The sequence below is a fragment of the Podarcis erhardii genome, assembly GCF_964252035.2.
Source record: "Podarcis erhardii genome assembly, chromosome: 7".
In the NCBI taxonomy this organism is placed as follows: Eukaryota; Metazoa; Chordata; class Lepidosauria; order Squamata; family Lacertidae; genus Podarcis; species Podarcis erhardii.
The window spans coordinates 83,070,253-83,095,987 of record NC_138511.1 but is presented as its reverse complement, the minus strand read 5'-3'; the positions used below and the strand labels follow the sequence as shown (position 1 = coordinate 83,095,987).

Here is a 25,735-nt window from a genome sequence, read left to right as displayed (position 1 = left end):
CATGTTAGTGACAACAATGTGCAAAAAGGGCAGGCCTTGCTTTGCTAAAAAGGTGAGCGCTGCACACAAAAATGTGCATATGAGGATAAATTTGTGCTAAAACACTAGTGGGTTTTCAGCAGGACTTTTTAGAAACACCTCACAAAATGATGTGGGAAATGAACTTAAGAATGGAAGAAACAGAGAAACACTGAAACCGATAGACTGCCCCGTTCCTCACAATCACTGAGTTTCACTTCCTGCCAGGACCCACCGCAGCCGCCTACCCAACCAATATAATAATAATAATATTATAATAATAATTTATTATTTATACCCTGCCCATCTGGCTGAGCTTCCCCAGCCACTATGGGCAGCTCCCAATCAAGTGTTAAAAATAGTACAGCGTTAAATATTAAAAACTTCCCTGAACAGGGCTGCCTTCAGAAGTCTTTTAAAGATAGGATAGCTACTTATTTCCTTCACATCTGAAGGGAGGGTGTTCTACAGGGTGGGCGCCACTACTGAGAAGGCCCTCTGTCTGGTTCCCTGTAACCTCACTTCTCGCAATGAGGGAACCCGCCAGAAGGCCCTCGGCATTGGATCTCAGTTGAACGATGGGGGTGGAGACGCTCCTTCAGGTATATTGCCATAATATTATGTGTTACAGTGGAATATGGAGAGAGCCATCCCATCAGACCCTGGCAAAGGAATATGGGCACAGCAGAAGTGGACATTGGAGGCTTTTATTGCCTCAGGGGACATAATGTTCTATCTGCCCCAGGGGCTGTGGGTGAATCACAAGGGCCTAAAATCATTTCATCGTGATTTTTCAAGTAGATTTCAAGTAGATATTTCAAGCGGAGCTTCTCTTCTTGGCAGAGTGGGGGAAATGGTCAACGCTGTTCCAGACTGGAAGGCTGACAAAATTGTTGACCAGGACAATCTCTCTCTTACTCTTTTTGCTTTTACCTGGAAGAGAATCAGTCTAGAATCAGAGGATGGAGAGCAGAAATAAGGCAAGGCAAAAGTAAAGGACCTCTGGACGGTTAAGTCCAATTGGATTCAACTATGGGGTGTGGCACTCAACTCCACTTTCAGGCCGAGGGAGCCTGCGTTTGTCTGCAGACAGCTTTCTGGGTCATGTCGCCAGCATGACTAAATCGCTTCTGGTGCAACAGAACACCATCACAAGAATTAAATCATTATGCTGGATAGTAGAAGAAGAAGAGAAGAGTTTGGATTTGATATCCCGCTTTGTCACTACCCTAAGGAGTCTCAAAGTGGCTAACATTCTCCTTTCCCTTCCTCCCCCACAACAAACACTCTGTGAGGTGAGTGGGGCTGAGAGACTTCAGAGAAGTGTGACTAGCCCAAGGTCACCCAGCAGCTGCATGTGGAGGAGCGAAGACACGAACTTGGTTCTCCAGATTACGAGTCCACCGCTCTTAACCACTACACCACACTGGAGTAGGGTTTAGTGAAGTCAGGGCTAAGGCTGGGTTTGGCAAGAGAGGGTGTTTAACCATTTTGGAGATAATATCCAAGACCCTGGTCCAAAATAAACAATTTTGCATGAAAGTATGTTCCAAAGTTCCCACAGTTGGGGGATAGGGGTTTGTTGATTTTGGCTAGATGAACCGGAGTCCTGAAAAAACCTCTTAGGCAACCACCCGATCTGAAGTCCTGCTGCCCGTGAATGTAGACGCTACTGAGCTGGATAACAACAACAACAACAACAACTTATTATTTAAACCCTGCCCAACTGGCTGGGTTTCTCCAGTCTCTCTGGGAGGCTTCCAACAAAAGATTAAAAGTAAATTAAAACACCAGTCATTAAAAATTTCCCTAAACAGGGCTGCTTTCAGATGTCTTCTAAACGTCAGTGTCTTGACTCTGCATAAGGCAGCTTCCTATGTTTTTGCGGATGAGCGGTGCAAAAGAGCGGGCGCCACACAGATCTACTGCTGTGGTCCTCCCATGTAGGGCTGGCAGGTACTTACTTCTGGGCTTTGGGTGCTCCTTTCTTTGGACCTTTTTTCTTCTCGCCCCCCTTTTTCTCCCGAGCCTTATGTTCTTCTTTATTCCTAAGGAAACAAAGAGACCCTTGCTGTTGTTCCTTGGCAACCGGCACTCAAGTGGCACATGGCCAGCATTTGCCCTCTCATCCCCAGCACCTTCCCACTGTCTGTCACGGCATCCATCGACTCATGGAGTACTGCAGTAGCATGGCCACTTGTTCATCAGAATAAGAGCCCTGGCGGGACTTCCGGGCAAGGAACGTGGCGGACTGAACATCTACTGTCGACAGCTAAGCCGGCAGAGATAATTGTATGGGGATTAATGATAGCCAAGCCATAGATCTTGGTTATCGAATTTGCTCTGAATAGAGTCAGTGCTTTTTTCCCCTAGAAAAAGATGTGTCTACAGGTTCTATGGGGGAAGCCATGTCTGCTTGAAGTGGCATCATAGTGCTTTAAATGCATGGTGGGCATGCATATACATGGCTTGGTTTAAAGACACAGTAAGGGAGACGGGGGATATTGCATTTGCTCGCCCACAGTTATGACCTGGACAGTATGCCTGGTCATGAAATTAGTATGGAGACATGTGCTGCATTGCAATTAAAATTATGGTAGCTCTCTTTAATGGTGCATCTATACATACAGTGGTACCTTGGTTCTCAAACAGCCTAGTTCACGAAAAACTTGGAACCCGAGTGTAGCAAACCCAAAAGTGAGCATTCCGGTTCTCTTTTTTGGGGGGGGGAGGGGGAGTCGAATGTGCTTTGTTTTGAGTTGCACTGCTTATTAGCGTCCTACCATTTTAATCAAAGAGTTCCGCTTCCATTTTTAGTGTTGTGCTGCTAATTAGCATCCTACCTATGTGCAGACCAGTGCGAGAGATCGCGCTGATTCGGGAGGTGGGGGAGAAGTGTTCTTGCAGTGCTCTGCAGCCCAGCTGCTTTGACATGAGAGAGAGAGATCTCAAAAGATCACACTGATTAGGGGAGTGCAGAGAAGCGTCATGGCAGCTCCGAAGCCCAGCTGTTTTGACATGAGAAAGAGGGAGAGATCTCAAAAGACAGCGCTGATGGAGCGGAGGGGAGAAGCGTTTTAGGGGTAGTTTTTCAACAATCAGGAATGGATTAATAGTTTTTGCATTACTTTCTATGGGAAAGTGCGCCTTGGTTTTGGAATGTTTTGGTTTTGGAATGGACTTCTGGAATGGATTAAGTTTGAGAACCAAGGTACCACTGTATAGCACAGCACGTGCCCATTCTATGCAAATCCCCTTCATTCCCTTTGGTCCAGGGCCAGCACAAGGCATTTTGCTGCCTGAGGAGGAGGAAGAGGTTCTGCTCCCAACACCATTCCATGCACAGAAACCAACTAGAAAGGGAAGGTGAAACATTGGCCAATCAATAGTGTCCTTCATGACACATGATACCAGCAGGTTAGTTATGGGGGTTCAGGATAGGCTGTGTGACAGACACAGCTCTGTCCTCCAATAGAAGGCAAGTAAGAAGTGTGCCATGATAGAAGTTTATAAAAAATTACGCACAACCTGGGAGAAAGTGTATAGAGAAAACCTCCCCCTGCCAAAAAAACCCTTCTAGAATGTTAGAAGATTCAGAACAGATAAAATAAATTCCTTCTTCAGGCAGCGGCGTAGTGTGGGTTGTCAGCACCCAGGGCAAGGCAAGTAATTTGCGCCCCCTAACCCAGGGCAAGGCAAGTAATTTGCGCCCCTAACCCCTAACATGCTGCTGCTGCCAGCTTCTTCTTGCTGCTGCCTGGGCTGGGGTATTTACGGTAAGGTAGCCACGGCGGCAGCGGCGGCGGGTCCGTGTCAGGTGATCTGAGGCGAGTTGCTGCTGGCGATGCCGCCCAAACGACGCCGCTTGCCCGGAGGAGGAGGAGGGCAGAGAGGCGAGGAAAATGCAACATGGCCCAGCAGCTGCAGCAGCAGCGGCAGCGGGGCTGTGAGGAGGGGCTGCCTGGCACGCCCTCCGTGGCCCTGACGCGCGGGGACCGCGGCGAGCGCTGAGAGCCGCTGCCTGCCGGACGCCTTCAGCCAGGACGCGCGCACAGCTCGTCGGTTCCGCGAGACATGGGGCTCTGCTACAGCCTGCGCCCGAGGCTCTTCAGCGACTCCAGAGGCGGCGAGCGCGCCCCCCCCAGATGTTGCGCCCGGTGTGGCCGGCTCTCCCTGCAACCCCACGCTACGCCACTGTCTTCAGGCAGCGCATCGTTGAACCATGGAACTCACACCTGCAGCAGGCAGGGGTGACTATTGACTTAAAGGTAAAGGGACCCCTGACCATTAGGTCCAGTTGTGGCCGACTCTGGGGTTGCGGCGCTCATCTCGCTTTACTGGCCGAGGGAGTCGGCGTACAGCTTCCCACAGCGCCACCCATGACTATTGACTTAGGTGGCTTCAAAAGAGGATTGGACAAATTAACTGGGGGGAAGGCTACCATTGGCTATGTTCTGCCTCCACAGTAGGAGACAACAATGCTTCTGAAGACCAGTTGCTGGAAAGCACAGGAGTGGAGAAGTGCTCTTCTGCTCAAGTCCTGCCTGTGGTTTTCCCACAGCCAAAAATGGGAGATTCAAGCTCCTTCACACCCCATCCTGACACCCTGGCACTTACGGTGGTTGGGACTGGCTGGGTACCGGTGGTGGTGCCTCTACAACTGGTGGCACACTAAGGAAACAGGGGAAAAAGAGAGCAAAGAGTTCAGAAGTGAGAAGCACGCTTTGGCCCCTTGCGACCACGCCAGAGATAGCAGCTTATTTACTTCCTCCCCAACTGTTGCGTGGCGAGTTCCTGCCCCCCCCCCAGTGGAAAAAAAAAGACTCATAACACAATTTTTAAGGTTAATGGGCAAAATAAGGCCACAACATTATTGGTTACAGGTGGTGAGCGGTATTGGCTTAGCCATTGGTCCTAACCAACTATATCCGGCTTCAGCAAGTCTGGAAAGGGTTAGCCACCAGTAGGGGGAGTCCTGCTGATGCACATCAACTAGGAACTCCCCTGGGGTCACCGCTCGGGGGCGTGCCTTAGTCCCTCACCTCCATAGGCTTTGGACAGGGCCACGCCCCCCGGAATCCTTTATCGGACTACCCTTCAATATGTGGGTCAGGTGATGGCACTTCTTCCCCTCTTCCATCTACAAAACAATACCAATACCAATGCCTAACCGCCAATACCGAGAAAGTTGTGACAATTTGCTACGAGGTCGGCGAAAACCAAGTGGCTGGTGCCAATTTGCCAAGTGGAAAAATTCCTACCAGGCCCCTCAACGGCGACCAACCGAGGTCCATAGCAAGGTCAAGGAACGAAAACCTTAAAGGGCGGGAGGGTGGGAAACAGGAGCAGCTGGAGGCGGCAAAAGAGGGAGATCCCCAGCTGCGCCCCCTTTAAATAGGTCAGGCCACACCCCCAGAGCCAGCCGATTGGCTGGCCAGGGGGTGACACGGCAGGGGATTCCCCCAATCACGTGGGGGCTGGGCTCCAGCCACCACACACAGGGTGGGAGCGTGCAGCCCGCAACCCCACCTCCTCTGGAGGGCAGAAGTGGCTTTCCCATTCAACAGAGATAGTCCCTGTTTTCTGCCAGTCGTTGGCCTGTTTTGTCCTTACAGATCCAAGCCTAGACCAAGGAGTATAAAATGACAGCTAATTTAAAATTACAGCTAGTTGCTCTCCTCTGCCCCTCACTCTTGCTATCTTATAGTTCAATCCTACACCTGACGGTTCAGAGGTGCTTCCAAGCACTGGTGGAGAAAGGGGGGTCCGGTGGGTGCTGCCCACCCCGGGGGGGGGGAGTCATCCCTGAGGGGGGTGACACTGCTGTGGGTGGCACCCCACTGGGATGCTCGCTGGCGCATCCCCTGGGCAGGTAGCCCTGCCCCCCCCCCAGTGCACAGCATGGAGCTGTGCTTCCAAGTCCCTTTCTTACAAGTAGTAGCTGAACACAGGTACAGATTTCACATACCCAGGAACACCCCTCTCCCTAAGCTCAGCTGCTGGGTCACCAACTACATAGACTGTAAACTCATTGAATGCTACGTGCGAATACCTGAATATTTGTGCCCCAGGTCCACAGACTGTGCACTCCTTGAATGTAATGTGTGAACCCACCTCCCCTTCAGTGTATACAAGGTAGCACTCAAGTCTTTTTGTTACAATCTTTCACTTTGTTGAAAGATTAAAGCAAGATGCCTTATAAAGAAGTAAATAAACTAAACAACAAATGATAAATATAATTACGCTTTGCTCCTTTTGACTTGGTAAGTGATCAGGCCTCCAGCTAAGATGATCCCAAAAAGACTTCCGATAGCAATCGCTGCGATGATCCCCAGAGGAAGGCCTTTGGCTTTTGCCGTGTCGTCTCCGTCCTCTTCTGGAGGTTTAGCCTCTAAAAAAACCCCCAAAGACATGTGAGAACTAGGAAAATGGCTCCCATTCCTCCTTGCTCCAGCTTGTCCCAGGTAGTGGCCTTCCTTATCCTTGCCACCATTGGAAGGTAGGGATGGGAGAGTTGTTGGCTGGCATCTGTCTGTCTCGAGAGACAATGGAGTGTGCCTCCATGGGTGAAGCCAAACTGCTGCAGTAGCAGCGCCAAAATGAATCCTGGGCAGCGTGTATGGAGGTACTGGGCTGCCCAGGCGACAGACAGGACTCCTGATGTGGCCTTGCTGATGTGGTCTAAGGAGATAGATCAGAGGGGCTTGGAAATTACTCATCAACACAGTGAGCTCCTAGACAGCAGACTGAGAAGAAGAAGAAGAAGAAGAAGAAGAAGAAGAAGAAGAAGAGAAGAGTTTGGATTTGATATCCCGCTTTATCACTACCTGAAAGAGTCTCAAAGCGGCTAGCATTCTCCTTTCCCTTCATCCCCCACAACCAACACTCTGTGAGGTGTGTGGGGCTGAGAGACTTCAGAGAAGTGTGACTAGCCCTAGGTCACCCAACAGCTGCATGTGGAGGAGCGGGGAAGCGAACCCGGTTCACCAGATTACAAGTCTACCGCTCTTAACCACTACACCACACTGGCTCTCACGCAGGTCACTATGGTGAGGGGTAGCGTAGAATTGTAGAGTTGGAAGGGTCATCTAATACAACCCCCTGCAATGCAGGAATCTCAAGTGTATTACTATTTATCTGTACCAGTGAAGTACCATATTTTTCACTCCATAAGATGCACTTCTTTCTTCCTAAAAAGTAAGGGGAAATGTCTGTGCATCTTATGGAGCGAATGTGTGGTCCCTGGAGCCGAATTGCCCAGGGGCAAAAAGCAGATCATGCTCTCTTTTTTTGAAAGTGGGGTGTTGAAACAAAGCCGCTGATCGTTTGCCAATCGGGGAGAGAGATAAGGGATGCTAGAGATAAAGAAGGCTCCCTGGGAGCAGGGAAGGTAAAGACAGCAAACTTGCAAAGGGGGGAAACAGGAAAACTAAAGCAATAAGGAGAGAAATTAGAAGAAAAGGAGGAGCAAAAAACTGCTCCAGCTAAGGAAAAGACATTAAGGCAAACAAGAGGGAAGGGAGTGATGAAAGGAAACAGCTGATCGGTGGGATCGGAAGAGAGATAAGGGACACTAGCGGAGGCTGCTTGGGAGGGGGGAGGTAAAAGCCCATGGATCCTCGGGATTTTTACATTGGGTCACCCCAAATTCACCATCAGATCACATAGCATTTCCATGGCTACAGCCTGCACCAAAAAAATCACACACCCACTGTTGCGTGGGGCCACAATGGGGCCAAAACGTGGTTACAAAGCATGGATCCACATGGATCCTCAGGATTTTTGCATTGGGTCACCCAAAATTCACCATCAGATCACACATCTGTGGCCACAGCACGAACCACAAAAATCATGCATCCTCTGTTTTGTTTCGTTCAGAATATATATTTTTTTCTTGTTTTCCTCCTCTAAAAACTAGGTGTGTCTTATGGTCAGGTGCATCTTATGGAGCGAAAAATATGACACACACACACACACACACACACACACACACAGGTCTCTCTTGTATCCTCTTTTTTCAGGCTGCAATTCCTCTTTATTGGCAAAGCCTCAGTGGCCACTGTCCTACTAAGCTCTCTAGTGGATGCTTGGCTCTGCATGATGGCCAGTCCTCCCGTTTGGCCGTGAGGCAGATACCTCAGGCAGCAGATTCTAGGGGTCACAGAAGGGCATCAAGTCGGTATTTAATTTGCTAACGTATTTCCTTATCACAGTTATTGAGTTTAACACCATCCATGCTTGGGAGAAGGAGAGGCGTTTGTGGGATTTTCTGCCTCAGGTGCTAAAACAATTTGCTGTGCATCTTGATTTGGAGGGGTGGTGGTGGAACAGACACTTGTCTTGCTGAATCAAGCAACAATGTGTCTGGGGACACCCCTGTCTCGCATCTCAACGGTAGGTTGGTGTGCCAGAAAGGGGCTGCAGCTCAGCAGAAGAGCAACGGCAAAACCAAAACTGGTGCCAATTTGAACCAAAATAAAACAATTAGTGGTTTGATTCCCTGCCCCCCCAGACCTAGGCTAAGGTTCTATAGGATGTAAAATGTTTACCTTTGAACACCACAGGTTTTTCTCCCTCTTTCATCTCTTTACCACCAACTCCTTGTACTTCCACCTGCAGCAGATATAAGGTGGCATCTTCAGGAGTTAGCTTCGTTATGTGGAGTGCACATTCTGCATTTACAGATTCCCTGCCAGTATAGGCAAAATGGTACTCCAGAGAGGAATTGGGTGGTGGTATGTAGGTCAAGATTTGCTTGGACTTTGCCTTACTCCCCCGAAACCAAGTGCAGGAGGCATAGCTGCCTATCCCTTTTGGGATTAGGGTGACGTCCATTCCTATCTCTGGAGTAGCTGGTTCCAAATCGATAGTAATTCCACCACCAGGACTCTCGGGTTCATCAGGCCCTCCAGGAAAATCAGGACCCTCAGTTTGCATAGTTTCCATGGTTCCCGAACCAGTAACTGTGGCACCCGTAGTTTGTGACCCAGGAGAAACAGTAGGAACCTTTGTTGTTGATGCAGGAGGAAGAGGAGGAGGAGGCGGTGGTGGAGGTGGAGGTGGTGGTGGAACAGTAGCCTTAGGTGTCACTGCAGGAGGTGGTGGTGGAGGAGGAGGTGGAGGTGGAGGTGGTGGTGGTGGTGGAACAGTAGCCTTAGGTGTCACTGCAGGAGGTGGAGGTGGAGGTGGAGGTGGAGGTGGAGGTGGAGGTGGAGGTGGAGGTGGTGGTGGAACAGTAGCCTTAGGTGTCACTGCAGGAGGTGGAGGTGGTGGTGGAGGAGGAGGTGGAGGTGGAGGTGGAGGTGGTGGTGGTGGTGGTGGTGGTGGTGGAACAGTAGCCTTAGGTGTCACTGCAGGAGGTGGAGGTGGAGGTGGAGGTGGAGGAGGAGGAGGAGGTGGAGGTGGAGGTGGTGGTGGTGGTGGTGGTGGTGGTGGTGGTGGAACAGTAGCCTTAGGTGTCACTGCAGGAGGTGGAGGTGGAGGTGGAGGTGGAGGTGGAGGTGGAGGTGGAGGTGGTGGTGGTGGTGGAACAGTAGCCTTAGGTGTTACTGGAGGAGGTGGAGGTGGTGGTGGTGGAGGAGGAGGTGCAACAGTAGCCTTAGGTGTCACTGGAGGTGGAGGTGGTGGTGGTGGTGGAGGAGGAGGAGGAGGTGGAGGTGGTGGTGGAACAGTAGCCTTAGGTGTCACTGGAGGAGGAGGTGGAGGAGGTGGAGATGGAGATGGAGGTGGAGGTGGAGGTGGTGGAAGAGTAGCCTTAGGTGTCACTGGAGGTGGTGGTGGTGGTGGAGCTGGTGGAAGAGTAGCCTTAGGTGTCACTGGAGGTGGTGGAAGAGTAGCCTTAGAGGTCACTGCAGGAGGAGCCCCAGTTGTTGCAGGTGGAGCCCCAGTTGTTGCAGGTGGAGCAGCAGCTGTCATAGGTGGAGCCCCAGCTGTCGTTGCAGGAGCCCCAGCTGTGGTGGCAGGAGGAGCGACAGCCACGGTTGTTGCTGCTGCCGTTATCACAGGAGCAAACAGGAAGCAAGAGCTCAAGATGTAGGCTGTGGAGTGAGGAAGAGAGACAGTCATTCAGTTCAAGAGGCCAATAGCAGTCAGGAATAACAGAGATAGCAACCCTCTTGATTTTATTTCTAGATCACCAAGCCAGACTGAAGGCCTGGATGATGCCTTCCTAGAGCAGATTACCAAACATATTTTTTTAAAAAGGAAAGATATAGTAGTCATGGGAGACGCCAACTACCCCAATATCTGTTGGAACACAGACTTCCCAGGAGGTGGAAGAAGCAACAAGGGGATCTTCTATATTGGACCTGGTCCTCACCAACAGGGAATAACTAATTGACAATGTGGAAGTACTTGGAAAGTTTGGAGGAAGATGAATGTAGTTGGACATGAACTCTGGATTTTAAGGAGGCCAATTTCAAAAAGCTCAAGGAGCTAGTGGATGAGATCCCATGGTCAGAAATATTAAAAGAGAAGGGAGTCCAAGATGGATGGGAGCTTCTTAAAGGTGAAATATTGAAGGCCCCAAAGCAGACATTTTCAACAGGAAAGAAAAGTAGGAGGCATATAAAGAAACAGATGTGTCTGCATAAGGAGCTTACAGGTGAGCTGGGATTTAAGAAAGGCACATTTTTTTAAAAATGGAAGAAATAGGAAATCACAAAGGAGGAACCAACACACGAGTAGAAAACAGTTGCAGAGTGAAGGTCAGGCTGGCTAAAGCTCAGAATGAGCTCAGACTTGCAAGAGAGGTTAAAAATAGTAATAAATGTATTTCTGGCTTTGTCATGAGTCATTGGTGGTCGCTCCTCACCGCCCTCTGCGAGAAGCAAGGAGGTTGAGGTGGGGGAAAGCCAGGGTTTATGAGGCAAAAATAATATGCAGTTGAAAGGGTTGACAATAGGACCCATGAAGGGGAGGATGGGAAGTTGAGAGATTCGGAGGAATCTTTAAATATGGATGAGTATGATTGTACAGAGGTACCTTGGGTTACATATGCTTCAGGTTACATATGCTTCAGGTTACAGACGCTTTAGGTTACAGACTCCACTAACCCAGAAATAGTACCTCGGGTTAAGAACTTTGCTTCAGGATGAGAACAGAAATCGTGCTCCGGCGGCGCGGTGGCAGCAGCAGGATGCCCCATTAGCTAAAGTGGTGCTTCAGGTTAAGAACAGTTTCAGGTTAAGTACGGACCTCCGAAATGACTTAAGTACTTAACCCGAGGTACCACTGTATTGTCATATTCTTATACTTGTAAAATCAAATAAAAATTATTTCCAAAAAGGAAGAAGAAGAAGCTAACGCTGTTCTATGCAGCCTTGACAGAAGCATAAGGTCCAAGGGAAGTCATAGCCTTGGTCAGACCCCCAACTGGAGTCATGTCTTCTAGGTGCCACAGTTTAAGAAATATATTGAGAGGTTTGGAACTCTGATTCTTCTCCCCAGGCCCTCCCCAGGCCAGAACCTCTGTTCCCCAGAGGACCCCCCCCCCCAATGTCTTACCTGCTAGAAGTAGAACCAGGCAGGACCTTGCAAATCCAGAAGGTCCGCAAGCTGTTGGGTGGCGTCTGCATGTTGTTCGAGTTGCTCTTGCAGGTGGGAGGGTTTGGGGCATCCTGGGAGGTTCTTTTTGTGCCCAGGTTGGTGCCTGGGTTCCCCCCGTGTTCTTTGATGCCGGTGACTGGGATTCCCAGCTGAGCCCAGACACCCATCCTAGGTTCTCTTCTCCCACCCTAGGCCCAGGGTGCTTCAGTGCCAAGAGCCTGCTCAACCCCAGTGTAAACTCCCGGGTAACAAGAGAAAGAGGTCATAAAGCAGAGACATGAGTCATGAGCTGAGGGAGACCCCATGACTTTCCTTCTGCCCTGCTATGAAATATTAATAGTAATTATTATTATTATTATTATTACCCCACCCATCTGGCTGGGCGGCTCCCAACAGAGTATTAAAAACACGATAAAACATCCAACATTTAAAACTCCCCTAAACAGGGCTGCCTTCAGATGTCTTCTAAAAGTCAAGTAGTTGTTTATTTCCTTGACATCTGATGGGAGGGCATTCCACAGGGTGGGCGCCACCACCGAGAAGGTCCTCTGCCTGGTTCCCTGTAACCTGACTTCTCGCAGGGTGGGAACCGCCAGAAGGCCCTCAGAGCTGGATCTCAGTGTCCAGGCAGAACGATGGGGGTGAAGACACTCCTTCAGGTCTACTGGGCTGAGGCCATTTAGGGCTTTAAAGGTCAACACCAACACTTTGAATTGTGCCCAGAAACGTACTGGGAGTCAATGTAGGTCTTTCAGGACTGGTGTTATGTGGTCTCAGCGGCCACTCCCAGTCACCAGTCTAGCCACAGCATTCTGGATTAATTGCAGTTTCCAGGTCACCTTCAAAGGTAGCCCCATGTACAGGCAGGTAATCAACTCTTACATCCTCCTAGTGTCGCAGTAGCTTCTGCGGTGTGTGGAGACTGGCCCCTTCCTTGGAGATATCAGAGGCACTTTATCTGATTTTATTTTCTTTAGCATGAAGCTAGGTTTAGGGGGAGAAATTTGACTTGGCTGGCATGTGAACCTGCCTATACCTCACTTTCCAAAGCAGTTAGAATCATAGCATCATAGAGCTGGAAGGGACCACAAGGGTCATCGAGACAAATGCCCCCTGCAATGAAGGAATCACTTCTTTGTGATTGGCAACCCAGTTCTCTGGCCAAGGAAGGTGTGCAGAAATCCATGCGCTAGGCATTACGTCGGGCAAAATTGCATTGCAAAAAAAAAAAAAAGGTGTATATCTCTGCTTGGCAAGAAATGTGCATGTTAAGAGAAAATCCGTGCTTTCACAAGGTCTTTAAAAAAAAACAACTTACTGCACACTAATGTGTAGTTTAACTTGCAATTGCAAAATATGAGAAATGGGGAGAAACAGAAATGGACTTATTTGCCTACTGTTACTCACTGATGAGACAACAGCACCACCACCAATAACCCAATACAGTAACAATATGCACATTATAGAATACTATGGCAGATACTGGAATATAAACCCATTCCAGCAGTCCTTTGCAAAGCAGTGCCAATACAGTCAGAAATAACCACTTGAGGCTTTTATTTCATGAGCAGATATGATGTGTGTGGTTTTTCTTTTTCTGCCTGGGGGCCTGGATAGACCTAAGAGATGGTGCTTAAGAGATCCACCACGATCTCCATGCATACGATATTCCTCTTCGGGGGGGGGGGGTGTTGGAGGTTCCTTGGAGTTTGCTGGTGCTGCTCCATACTTGAATGATGGCAATATTCTGGACTAGAATGATCACTCTGTCTTTAACCTGGAAGAAAGCCAGTCTAGAATCAGAGGACAGTCGCCACAACTGGAAGCAACCCCACCATCTTGATCTCGGATACCCTGGAAGGTTATACTTTTAATGCATGAAATTTATTTAATTGTTGCACTTATATCGCCCCCTGTCCCCCTCCAAGGAGCTTGAGGGGGCATACGTGGTTCTCTGTCTTTTCATTTGAGCCTCAAAACAGGCTAGCTAGGGCGTCCCCTGCCAATCGGTGTTGATGATACTGAGATAAATGAACCAATGGCCTGGCTCATTATAGAGTGATTTCCTGTGCTGAACAGGATGTGATTAGATGCTAGAAGAGGATATGATATTTGTCGGATATGATCCTTCCTTCCTTACGTTTGTGAGTTGAGCAGAGGGAACCCCCCTCCCCCAATAACAATACGAATTTTGTGCAACATCTGTCTTCATTTGAATAACTGGACCGCCACCCCAAACCACTTTCTCCCCAAAGGTGGAAATGGAATTCCAGAAGTCTGCCCTCCCTCTCTGCCTCCTGCCAGATGTTGTTTAATCATCATCATCATCTTCTTCATTTTATTATTTATACCCTGCCAATCTGGCTGGGTTTCCCCAGCCATTCTGGGCAGATTTCAGAATATATAAAACATAATAAGGCATCAAACGTTAAAAACGTCCTGATACAGGGTTGCCTTCAGATGTCTTCTAAAAGTTACATTGTTCTTAACTTTCAGAAGACATCTTAACTTACACAGTTTGTGGTTTTTGGAGAGAAAATCCAGTTTTCTCGAAAAAGAGTGGTTTCAGGCTCCATCGTCTACTTACCGTGCTGCAGAAGACACGGTTACCGTGGACGGGTCCAATTCATTGCTAAAGAAACAGGGGAAAGGATCAAAGAGTTTAGGAGGGAGAATTTGGCGCCTCACCGTTGTGTCAAAGATAGTTGCTTCTTTAGAAAACCTCCATGTCCCTTATTTGACTGGGGCTCTATTTTCTGCTGTTCACTGAGCCTCTCTGGTGCTTAATTTGCCTTCTGGGGACACCTCATTCAATGTTTTGGTGTGAGATGCTACTGTTGTCATTCAACTCCCCTCCCCAGGGTCTATTCATGTCTCAGTGGGCTGATGCAGTGCCAGATTTATGTATAAGCTAAACAAGCTATAGCTTAGGGCCCCACTCTCTTGGGGGCCCCCCAAAAAACAAATTAAAGGGGGGAAAGCCTGGATGTACATTTCCAAAATATAAGATGAAAAACTAATAAAATAAAACCTACCTACAGCAACAGTGTTTTGTGTTGTGTAGGCTCCTGTGATGTACATATTTTGTTATGTGCAAATGGCTTTAGATACCTATTAGGTCCATAAATTACCATAGAACATATATTCAACATGAAAAACAGCGACAATTTGTTGTTGACAAAGGACAGCTGGACATATAAAGGGCCCCATTACCTTCAGTAGCTGAGGGCCTCATCAAACCTAAATCCGGCCCTGGGGCTACACCTTTGCAGTTTAAAAGAAACCTGGGTTGCTTAAACTAAGAGGCTCAAACTAGCCTATCCAAGGTCCCTCAGCACCTGAGCCCAAGCACTGTGTCATTTAACCCTTGGTTCACATTACACCAACAAGAAGAACTTGCAGGAGAGCTGGTGTGCAGAACCTCTGGCCCTCTGGCCCTCCAGATGCTGCTTTCATCTTCCCTGAGCATTGGTCGTGCTTGCTGGGCCTGAGGAAGGGGGGTTGTGGGGCAGCAAAATCTGGAAGTCCACAAATTCCCTTCACCTGCCATGGAGGCAGGCTGAGGAACTTGCACCCCACACACCCAGCACTCACTGCCCCATTCTGTAGGGTTGATACTTACGTAGGTGCCTTGCTCTGACTGCCCACCCTAGGGAAACAAAGGAAATTTCAGAGGTAGGTGTTAGACTTGCATTGTTCCCCACAGTGGACCAGAGTCTCCCTTTGTGATGGCCTGGGACTCGGGCTCAGACTCGTAGCCAGAGGAGTCTCAGTCTGCACCGGATCCTTTGCCTCAGGTGGCATCTGAACTGAGTCTGGGGCCTGATTCTGAAGAGCCCCAGTCTGCACAGGTTCCCTTGCAGCAAGCACCAGCTGGGCCGAGTCAGGGGCCTGAGCCTGCCCTGGCTCCAGAAGCGGGGATTACCTCGTTGCCCTCTGCTGGGCAATCACTTACAGCTGCCTCACTACCAGTTGGGTCAGGAGAGGCTGAGGCAGCCTCTGGGTCTAGTAACCCACCAACATCTCCTGAGCTGCAGAGACTCAGGTCTGAGAGAAGGAGAGACCTGAGTACTTGCAGGAGGAGTGCTCGCCTTGGGGCGAGACAGGGAGGTGAGTCACTGGGGGATCAGGACTGGCTGTTACCCAGACAGAGATAAAAGGCTGCTGGACCCCGCCCCAGGTTGCGGGAGCAACATTGCTGCTGTTTGCCAGAACCTGCCTGTGATCCTGTGCCTGACCTTGCCTGGTTTCCTGCCTTGGCCCTGTCAGACTGACTCCTTGTGGAACCCTTGGATTTGGGACCGGACCTGGACCACGTTACTCGGGTTACCCCCGGGCCAAGCACACCCTTCTTTTGAAGGCATCCACCTCATCCTCTCATCCACCCCTGAGACTGGGTTGGTAGAGCAGCCCTGTGGGACTGCCGCAGCCATAGATCTCTCCCAACCTCACTGCTGCCTTGCCCTGATGAGTGCAACCCTAGTGGTACCAGGTACCAGGGGAAAGTGCCACTTTCCCCACCAACAAACTACCCAGGGGTGTGCTTTTTTCAGCATATAAATGTTAAACAGAAATCTACTCAACAGTTACAATAATATCTAAACTATAATCAATAAAACAACGGCAAGCCACAGTACATAAAACAATGCAATACACATTGAGAAGCAGAGGGTAGAGCAAGGCAGGTGGAAGGAGGCCTTGCCTGATGGACACACCCAATCCCTGAGCCAAAAACACACCTATACCTGTAATCAATGAAATTGTGAGCACTTCTAATCCAGATTGTTGTCTTGTCTGCTTGAGTTTATTAATCACATCTTACATTTAGCCTGGGGAGGAGCTGTCTGTACTGCGACTGGGTCCGCAACAAACAAACTAACTAACTAACTTTGTGGTGAGTTCCCCGACTCCCTGCCCCAGAAACTCAGGGGAGTAGCTGAATGACTGATCTAGTGATCTAGGGTCCAAGGCATTGTAGAGCAAAGGTGGAGTCATTTTTATTTTTTTTACTAGGACCCCAGGAATTTGTGATCTGTATCCAGAACCAAGCTCACAAGTCCCTCCACACAAAAGCCTGCTTCCTTCTGCGTGCTAGACCATTGCAAAGTCACAAACCGTTGTTGATCCACTGCAAATCAGCCAAAGATCTATCAGTTCCTCCCGTTCGACCTTCTGCCCTCCTGTTCCAGGGGACCCCAAGAAAGTTCCATTTCCCTGAGGAAGTCTGGCCTGATCCACGACAAACGTCTAAAGCACAGCCAACACACCTTGAAAGCACATGCTTTCCCTCAAAGAATTCCAGGGGCTGTAGTTTTCCAGTCACAAGAGTTGCAGTCCCTGGCACCCTTAGCAAAATACAGTTCCCAGGATCCTCTGGGGGAAGCCACGAGCTTCAAATGTGCATTGGTTGTGCTTTAAATGTGTGGTGTAGCTCTTTCTGTAGTCACAGTGGGTTTCCCCAGCTGTTCCCCAGATTGAAGGTTGTTTAGTTTGTCCCATTGGTTGGATCCAATGAGAACCAACCAGACCCTATTTGAATAGCTCCACCCCCTTTATGTCTGTAGCCCTGCCTTGAACTAGAAACCCACCGACTTCACCATTCTTAAGTGCAGAACTTAGTGCTGGTTCTTACTAGTCTCTAAGGACAGGGGTTAGACATAATTATTTGGTTTACGTCTTCCTTAACAGAGGGTGGAGTCAGAAGTGGAAACTTTTTGAGGCTCTTGGGGCTGGAGCGTCTTCTCAGAATTTAAGCCATAGGTATCTTTCCCCTCCAGAACAGAGTTGTACAAATCCCAGTTCTGCATGTCTGCTGCAGAAATTGACTAAGGATGGATAGCACCAATTGGCTGGTTCCTGTGATGTCAGGAATCTTCAACCTTCCCTGGACACATCATTGGAGAAGTTTTGCAGTTCTTTTAAGTTGTTTGGGGGAGGGGGGAGGTGCACATTCAAATGAACAGGAGTAAATGTACATGCTGTGCTTAAAAATAAAATATAATTCAGACAAGCAGTCTGAAGAAGCACTGTGAGGATGTGAATGTCAGATTGTTGAAGTAGTGTTCAGTTTGCTGACATGCATGCTTGCCATTTCAGGTAGGAAGCCTGGAGAAGCCATACTCCTGCTATGGCTGGGGGACACTCTGTAAGTTCTCTTATTTTTTGTTACCTGAATCCCTGCACTTCTCATAGAACCCCAAATATGGAAATGGAATCTTGGAGCTCTGAGACACTCCTGTAACTCCCAAAAGCTGTTTTGTTTTTTTCCAAGAAGGAGGAGGAGGAGAAAATGAAGTAGAAGAGCATCTAGGATTTGCCTGCTGTTTACCTTGAAGGTCTGTTGCTTGCTATTGCAGGTTCTGGTTCAGCACTCCTAAAATAAGCAAAAGGACAAAGAGTTCAGGAGCAACCGGGTTGTTCTGGTCCCTCTCAACTGCGTCACAGAAGGTCCTGGGATATTTGAGGCCTAAGTGCTTTAAACACTAGTCTGAACATCTTGAATTTCACCCAGAAATGAACCAGCAGCCCAATGGAGCCATTTGTGTGAGGAATAAGGTGAGGAGGCACCTAACTAACAGCCCGGTTTTCCTGACCAAAATTCTGTGCCACCCTAGGCTATTTGAGTTTCCTCTGCATGAGAATGACCAGGACGGTCTAGATAGGGAAAGCACTGCCACATGAACAGGGAACAGCCCTCCCCAATGCCACAACTCATCACCAAAAGCAGGGTTGTGTTATGAAATGCCTCCCCAACAAGACCCGACCAGCACCCACCACACACCATCTTCAGACACCAGGCAGCAGAAACCAGGTTCTTCTAGAAGGCTTTTGGGGTCTCGCTGTTCATTGCTTCCCCTGTTGCTATTGACACGGTTATTGATTTCTGTTTTAAACATTTTGATTTAGCCCTCAGTAGAATTATATATCTTATAGTAATGGAGCTCCGGAGTTGTGGGCAATGCCTAGCAGGTGTCCACACTAAGTTTGGCATAGTTTCTCTCTTAATGAAAAAGATTGCCACAGAGCGTTAGGCCCAGCCCTCCAACATTTCTATGATTTTTTTTTTTTAAAAAAAATATATTTTACCAACAACCAAAACACAAACATTGAAACCCCCTAGGCAGCTGATACATTGGGTATACATATTCAATAACACACATATTCAATAATATTCAATAATATACATAATCAATAATATTCAATAATAACATGTTCACATCAACCATATGTACACTTCTAGATACCTTAACACTCCTCCCTCCACAAGGTTTATTTAACTTTTAACATTTTAATTGCCCCAAATTGTTCAAAAATACCCAAATAATTCAATATCTTCTCAAACCAACCCTCCTCTTTCTCACTGACCTTAAACCTTTTCATTCTATGTATCTTCACAGTTAGGTATTCCAAAATTATAATATCATTCAGTTTTTTCCTCCATTGGTTCACCCCTAGCTCTTCTGCATTTTTCCAATTACTCGCTATAACCTGTCTGGCTGCAATTACCATGAATTTTACCCATTTACATTCCTCTTTTGTTTTTAACTCAGGCTACTCAGAACTGAGTAGCTCCAACACTTCTGTGATGAAGATATGGACATCCCTATCTATACCCTCCAACATTTCTCCGATGAATTTAAGGATGCCCAGTGCTATTTTTCTGGAAAAAGAGGTGCCAGAACTCATAAGGAACACCTCTCTCGTTCTACTAGAATGGCAATGGCACCCACCAGACAGGTGCCGGAACTGAGTTCCGGCGAGTTTCGGCTGACAGAGAGCCCTGAGGACTTCCTTTTCCATACCCTCCAACATTTCTCTGATGAAAATAGGGACATCCTAAGGAAAAGCGGGACATTCTGGGATCAGATCAGAAACCAGGATGGCCTCTGTAAATCTGGGACAGTCCCTGGAAAATAGGGAGACTTGGAGGGTCTGGGTTGGACCCTTTCAGGTTCCTGAAAGATTAAATCAGAATCTATCCTTCTAAGATACAAGGAAAAACAACAAAGTAATAACTGACGAAGAGATATTTGTTACCTTCGAGTTGATTTGGTTTGGTAGCTAATCAGACCCACGGCCAATATGACCCCCAGGAGACACCCAAGAACAATGGCTGTGATGGCTCCTCCTGAGAGGCCTCCGGCTCTTTCTTTCTCTGTCTCATCTCCTGGAGGTAAGGGAAAAGTCATGTGAAAACAGTGATGGAAACCCAAATCTGCCTGTGGCATTGGCACCGTGTGGTTTCCAGAAATGCAAAGAACACTTGCCTCTCTATGGACTCTGACCGTTAGCCTTCTATTTCTGTCTCGGAAATTATGCTTTATTATACTAAACCAGGGTTGTGAGACATGGAAGAAAGTTGTTGAACTTCCTTTTGCAAAATCTCCTCCCCCCCCAAAAAAAAATGAGGGGATTTGGTGATTTTAAAGGAAATTCTTGGACATTTCTATGGATTTTTGTAAATTCCGCCAGGACACTATTTTCGACGGGCAAATCCCAGATATATCCGGGAAATGATGGACATATGGCAGGCCTTGCTTTGGCCGTTTGCCACCTGACACCAGAAACAGCTGATAACTCTTCCTATCACCTGTTTCTGGTGTCGGGTGGCCAAAGGCCGCAGCGACAGTTCAACAACTCTGTCTATGGCTCAGCTGTGTGCAGCTGAGGGCCTTTTTATGCAGGCAGATTTTTATAGATTGGATTGAGGTTTTTGCCTTGATGGAGGTGCTCCTAAACCAAGCATTCCATTTAAGCTTGATCGTCCTTCGCACCTGTTCTATAGGAAAGAAGGGCCCAAATAGGAGTTACCTGTAACCTCCAAATATTTTCGCCCAACAAGAGAGTATTCTGTCCCATTCCTCCACACTTCCATCTCTACCTCATATACAGCAGTGTCCTCAGAGGTGATTTTGGTGATGAGGAGAGAGCAATCCTGATTAAGAATTTCCCGACCGGTATGGCCAAACATGTATTGCAGCGTGACATTGGGCTGCGTATAGTAGAGCACAATGGTCCTCGATACAGGGCCCACCCCTCGCTTCCAAAGGCAGCCCACAAAGCCTTTGATATCTCCATCCAGGGTGAGTAGGATGTCCTCGTCTATGACCGGAATCGATGGGTAAAAACTGATAATGATATCCCCCCTGGGTGGTTCCACGGGTTCCTCGGGCTTAGGACGCTTCGAAGTAGGAACACCAGGACCACCAGGAACAGTTGGTCCTGGACTACTGGGAGCTCCAGGAGAGGCAGGAGAGATTTCGGGAGGAGGAGGACTCTTGGGTGTCCCCTCAACAGGAGGGCTCAGGGAAGGAGGGTGGGGAGGAAGAGAGGCTGGAGAGAGAGGAGGACCCTTAGTTGCCACTGCTGGAGGGAGAGGGGTGGGAGGAGACTTAGTTGTCGCTGAAGGAGGAGGGGGAGGGGGAGGGGGAGGGGGAGGTGGAGGTGGAGGAAGTGGAGGTGGAGGTGGAGACTTAGTTGTCACTGAAGGAGGAAGGGGAGGGGGAGGGGGAGGGGGAGGGGGAGGAGGTGGAGGTGGAGGTGGAGGTGGAGACTTAGTTGTCACTGAAGGAGGAGGGGGAGGGGGAGGGGGAGGGGGAGGAGGTGGAGGTGGAGACTTAGTTGTCACTGAAGGAGGAGGGGGAGGGGGAGGGGGAGGGGGAGGAGGTGGAGGTGGAGGTGGAGACTTAGTTGTCACTGAAGGAGGAGGGGGAGGGGGAGGGGGAGGGGGAGGAGGTGGAGGTGGAGGTGGAGACTTAGTTGTCACTGAAGGAGGAGGGGGAGGGGGAGGGGGAGGGGGAGGGGGAGGAGGTGGAGGTGGAGACTTAGTTGTCACTGAAGGAGGAGGGGGAGGGGGAGGGGGCGGACCGGGAGGTGGTGGAGGGGCAGGAGGACGGGGAGGAGGACGGGGACGAGGAGTCTTAGCTGTCACTGCAGGAGGAATGAAAGGAGCCCCAGATGTTGTTGCAGGGAGAGTCCAGTTTGTCACTGCAGGGAGAGTCCCATTTGTCATTGCAGGAGAAGTCCCATTTGTCGTTGCAGGAGAAGTCCCGTTTGTCGTTGCAGGAGAAGTCCCGTTTGTCATTGCAGGAGGGTTTGTTGTTGCGAGGGGAGTCCCCTTTGTCATTGCAGGGAGAGTCCCTGTGGTTGTTTCAGCAGCTGCAGCTGCTGTTGCGGGGGGAGCCCCGGTTGTTGCTGGAGGAAGAACAGAAGCATTCGTCATGGCAGCCTCCTGAGGCAGACGAGGAGGCTTAGGAGCAGCCATTTTCTTCACATGAGGACGACGAGCTTTAACCCGTCTGGCAGCTTGAGTCAACAGGAAGCAAGAGCTCAAGATGTAGGCTGTGGAATGGGGAGGAGAAAGTCACTCCGTTCAAAAGGCAAGAACAGGCAGGAGTAATGGAGACAGAAACCCTTGTAATTTCATTTATTCTTTCTCCTACATTTAAATCCTGCCTTTCTTCTGTCATGGCACCCAAAGTGCCATACATTCAGCTCTCAGGTGGTCAACAATTCAGTCACAGACCAGACTGAGACCTACTAGGCCTCAGCAAGTTAGTGGTGGCCTCACCTGCCTTCAGACCATACCCTGCAATTTTACAACCAGAAGGGGCTTCCCAGCTTACACCCCTGAGAACAAATAAAGGGGGATTTTCGATCAACTTTATATTTAAAAAATATACGATTGTAATCTCAGAATTTGGGAGGCATGGCTTTTTATACTGAGGTGGCCGTAGAACTTACAAAACAGCTCTCTCAGTATGAGATCTCAGCTGTACTTCACTGTTAGGATATTGGTTGAGATCATTTCTTCTAAATGCACAAATGAAAAATGAAGCTACAAGGAAACTAGCAGAATATGAAAAGAAGCTGACAAGAGATCGTATAATGGCTAAGGGATGAAATTTCCTTTTATACAAAACCCTTTTCATGAACCCATTTTGCTCCTAACAAAATCTAAAAAGCTGGCGCTAATTAAATTGGGATATAAGCATTGAAGAGGATAAATTGAACAATTTATGGACAAAAGCACCATATAAAAATTTGTCAGCAACTACCAGGGAATGTTTATTAAAAATTGTGCATGGATAGTATTTAACACTGAGGCATCTATGGATGCCAAATTATAGGTATACACCAACTTATGTGGTGGAGCTGTCCACAAATGGAACAATTTTGGAATTAAGTTTTAAAAGAGATTGTAGCTCAGACAATCCCAATAACCCCAGTAAAAGCCTTACTTCATTACTACAGATAAGGACCAATTAAGAAGTAAGGAATTAATAACACATTTATTGACAGCAACTAGAATGGCAATAGCCAGAAATGGGGAAACCTTGCAGTTAATGAATATTGAGTACTGGTATAATATAGTCTGGCAGGCAGCCATAATGGAAAAGCTGTTTGGGGAAAAAGGTGCTATGGTGGAGAGAAAGAAAACAGATATTTCTACACGATGTGTTGTGATTTTATTAAATATACAAACAAAGCAACACATGGACGAGAAATACCTGCAACCTATATTGCAATATGGCATAGATAAGCAGGAACTCCTCATTCGCTCCCTCCTATTACTCTGTGTTTTCTAAGTTGAACTGCTGAAGAACTCATTTTACAGGTTTACTGTAATTATCTCATTATTACGTATGTACAGTTGTACCTTGGTTCTCAAACGCCTTATGACTCGAATGTTTTGGCTCCCAAACACCACAAATCCAGAAGTGAGTGTTTCGGTTTGCGAACATTTTTTGGAAGCTGAATGTCTGCAGCCAATCGGAAGCCACGCCTTGGTTTTTGAACGTTTTCGGAAGTCGAATGGACTTCCGGAATGGATTCCTTTCAAGAACCAAGGTATGACTGTACTGTAAAACAAGATAGTTGGTATTTTAGGTCCCCACCCAGTAACCCATATTTTGTTAGTGCTGTTATGTTTAGGGTCTATGTGTGTACAATTTTGTAAAAGAATATTATATAGATATAGATATATGTATTTTTAAAAATAAATAGATCTCAGTCCTTCTGGGTCTCTTCTCCCCAGAGCATCATCAAGCCAGGATCTCTGTTCCCCAGAGACGCCCCCCCCCAAATCTCTTACCTGCTAGAAGCAGAACCATGCAGGATCTTGCAAATCTGGAGGGGCCCCAAGCTATAGAATGGTGTCTGCATGATGTCCGTGTTGTTCTTTCAGGTGGGAGGTTTACGGGCATCCTGGGTGGTTCTCCGTGCCCAGATTGGGGTCTGGGTTCCTCCCAAGTTCTTTGATGGTGGTGACTGGGATCCCCAGCTGAGCCCAGACACCCATCCCTGCTTTTCCTCTCCCCCTCAGCCCAAGATGTTTCACTGCTTGGGAGCCTCTTTACCCCCTAGTGCAAACTCCCAGGTAACAGGAGAAAGAGGTCATAAAGCAGAGATATGAGTCATGAGCTGAGGGATACCCCATGAGTTTTCTCCTGCTTTGAAACAGGCAAACTAGAGACTCATACATCACTCCGATAGTCCCTGGAGACTGTGTGCTATAGAGGTTGGACCCTGTAGATATCCAAAGTGCTGTGTTTGATTTAAAAACAAAAACACATACTGTATTTTTCGCTCTATAGGACGCACCCAACCATAGGACGCACCTTGTTTTAGAGGGGGAGAACAAGAAAAAAAAATCTCCCCCTCTCTGCACAGTGCCCCTTCAGCGAAGCGGCTGGAGAAATGGAGCCCCTTCCATTTCTCCTCCCACTTAGCTGAAGGGGCAGCTACTCTTCAGCGAAAGGAACCCGAAGCCTCCAGAGTGCAGCGGGAACTCCCACTGCGCTCCGGAGGCTTCAGGCGGCTATCTGGAGAGGGAGAGGGGTCGGTGCGCATCGACCCCTCTCGCTCTTCAGATAGCGTTGGGTTCCTTTCGCTGAAGCCTGGAGAGCAAGACTCTCTTGGCTACAGCAAAAGGAAGCCTCTGGAGCACAGCGAGAGCGCTCCCTCTGCACTTAGGAGGCTTCGCGTTGCTATCGCTGAAGCCAAGGAGCCTGCATTCGCTCCATAGGATGCACAAACATTTCCTCTTGATATTTGGAGGGGGGGGGAGTGCGTCCTATAGAGCGAAAAATACGGTATGTTGCATCGTCCTGCAGGCCACACAAAAAGCCCTGTTCCCAATCCCCGGAGCTCTGCCAGCTTAGAGCTAGCATATTGAGGAAACAATCCATCATTCTGCCATCTGTCCTGACTCCTGTCTGATGACCTCCTCAGACTCAGATTATGGCTTTCAGCAGAAACTTCAATGATCAGATCAGTACGACGCATAGGCCAATTGGAGACCTAAAGACACGGCATAGGCTAGAAAGCTGTACACTGTAGCTGGGAGCAGAATAGGAGTCTCCTAAAAACTCTCAGCACCTTTAACAAACTACAGTTCCCAGAATTATTTAAGGGGAGCTATGGCTATTTAAGGGATGCAGGTGGTGCTGTGGGTTAAACCACAGAGCCTACAACTTGCCGATAAGAAGGTCAGCGGTTTGAATCCCCACGACGGGGTGAGCTCCCATTGCTCAGTCCCTGCTCCTGCCAACCTAGCAGTTTGAAAGTACGTAAAAGTGCAAGGAGATAAATAGGTACCACTCCGGCGGTATGGTAAACGGCATTTCCGTGCGCTGCTCTGGTTCGCCAGAAGCGGCTTAGTCATGCTGGACACATGACCCGGAAGCTGTATGCCGGCTCCCTTGGCCAATAAAGCGAGATGAGTGCTGCAACCCCAGAGTCGGTCATGACTGGACCTAATGGTCAGGGGTCCCTTTACCTTTTAGGGCTATTTAAAGTGGTGCAACATTGCTTTAAATGTATAGTGCAGAGGGGACGGACCACGTTACATTCGTTTTACATTGGAGGCCTTGCTTTGAAAATGGATCCCATACCCTCTGATGAAAATAAAGACGTCCCATTCCATAATGATTATATTACCATTTATACTCCACTCATCTTACTGGGTTGCCCCAGCAGCTCTGGGCAGCTTCCAACATATATATATAAAAACATTAAAACATTTTTTTTAAAACTTCCCTATACAGGATAGCCTTCAGGCAGCTCGAGGGTTGGATAACTCCATACCTTCCAACATTTCTCCAGTGATAATAGGGACATCCAGACTTGGATCACTCTGAGAAAATGTACCGTCTCTCCACAAAGGAGA

At 48.4% G+C, this 25,735-nt stretch overlaps 3 protein-coding genes and 1 long non-coding RNA gene across 11 annotated transcripts; 1 reads left to right on the top strand and 3 right to left on the bottom strand.

The window, feature by feature from the left end:
• Positions 1 to 709: 709 nt before the first annotated feature.
• On the bottom strand, positions 710 to 9,101 carry LOC309346041 (uncharacterized protein). The gene is made up of 5 exons (XM_081869690.1): positions 8,568 to 9,101; positions 6,262 to 6,409; positions 4,636 to 4,689; positions 1,983 to 2,066; positions 710 to 951 (listed from the first exon to the last, which is right to left on the bottom strand). Exons 1-5 carry the CDS (start codon positions 8,962 to 8,964, stop codon positions 948 to 950), a joined length of 687 nt encoding a protein of 228 aa, XP_081725816.1. The 5' UTR covers positions 8,965 to 9,101; the 3' UTR covers positions 710 to 947.
• Positions 8,924 to 11,661, top strand: LOC309346181. Of its 8 annotated transcripts, none has more exons than XR_014158420.1 (5): positions 8,924 to 9,062; positions 9,135 to 9,152; positions 9,582 to 9,791; positions 9,828 to 10,062; positions 11,534 to 11,661. It is a non-coding gene; the product is annotated as an uncharacterized lncRNA (long non-coding RNA). The 8 variants fall into 8 exon arrangements; XR_014158421.1 differs by having other exon boundaries at positions 9,135 to 9,158; XR_014158422.1 differs by lacking the exon at positions 9,135 to 9,152 and adding an exon at positions 9,414 to 9,431 and having other exon boundaries at positions 8,962 to 9,062.
• On the bottom strand, positions 9,857 to 11,732 carry LOC309346139 (uncharacterized protein; the record flags this gene model as incomplete). Its single annotated transcript, XM_081869855.1, has 2 exons — positions 9,857 to 10,055; positions 11,524 to 11,732. The coding sequence occupies 2 exons, from the start codon at positions 11,730 to 11,732 to the stop codon at positions 9,857 to 9,859; spliced, it is 408 nt and encodes a 135-aa protein (XP_081725981.1).
• Positions 11,733 to 13,105: 1,373 nt separating this feature from the next.
• LOC309345721 (uncharacterized protein) lies at positions 13,106 to 23,941 on the bottom strand. Its single transcript, XM_081869040.1, has 7 exons — positions 23,660 to 23,941; positions 20,377 to 21,906; positions 19,603 to 19,732; positions 17,894 to 17,938; positions 15,188 to 15,214; positions 14,153 to 14,197; positions 13,106 to 13,342 (listed from the first exon to the last, which is right to left on the bottom strand). Exons 1-7 carry the CDS (start codon positions 23,769 to 23,771, stop codon positions 13,327 to 13,329), a joined length of 1,905 nt encoding a protein of 634 aa, XP_081725166.1. The 5' UTR covers positions 23,772 to 23,941; the 3' UTR covers positions 13,106 to 13,326.
• Between the last annotated feature and the right edge of the window lie 1,794 nt (positions 23,942 to 25,735).

What these genes read in the sequence shown, in the direction of transcription:
- LOC309346041 (XM_081869690.1), bottom strand. Translation starts at nt 8,964, where the DNA reads ATGGAAACTATGCAAACTGAGGGTCCTGATTTTCCTGGAGGGCCTGAT. An exon ending in AAAACCTGTGGTGTTCAAAG is followed by an intron (nt 6,410 to 8,567) that starts GTAAACATTTTA and finishes GGGTTTTTTTAG; the next exon opens with AGGCTAAACCTCCAGAAGAG. An exon ending in CAAGTCAAAAGGAGCAAAGC is followed by an intron (nt 4,690 to 6,261) that starts GTAATTATATTT and finishes CTGTTTCCTTAG; the next exon opens with TGTGCCACCAGTTGTAGAGG.
- LOC309345721 (XM_081869040.1), bottom strand. Translation starts at nt 23,771, where the DNA reads ATGCCCGTAAACCTCCCACCTGAAAGAACAACACGGACATCATGCAGA. An exon ending in CATGGTTCTGCTTCTAGCAG is followed by an intron (nt 21,907 to 23,659) that starts GTAAGAGATTTG and finishes CCCATTCCACAG; the next exon opens with CCTACATCTTGAGCTCTTGC. An exon ending in AAAATATTTGGAGGTTACAG is followed by an intron (nt 19,733 to 20,376) that starts GTAACTCCTATT and finishes CCTTACCTCCAG; the next exon opens with GAGATGAGACAGAGAAAGAA.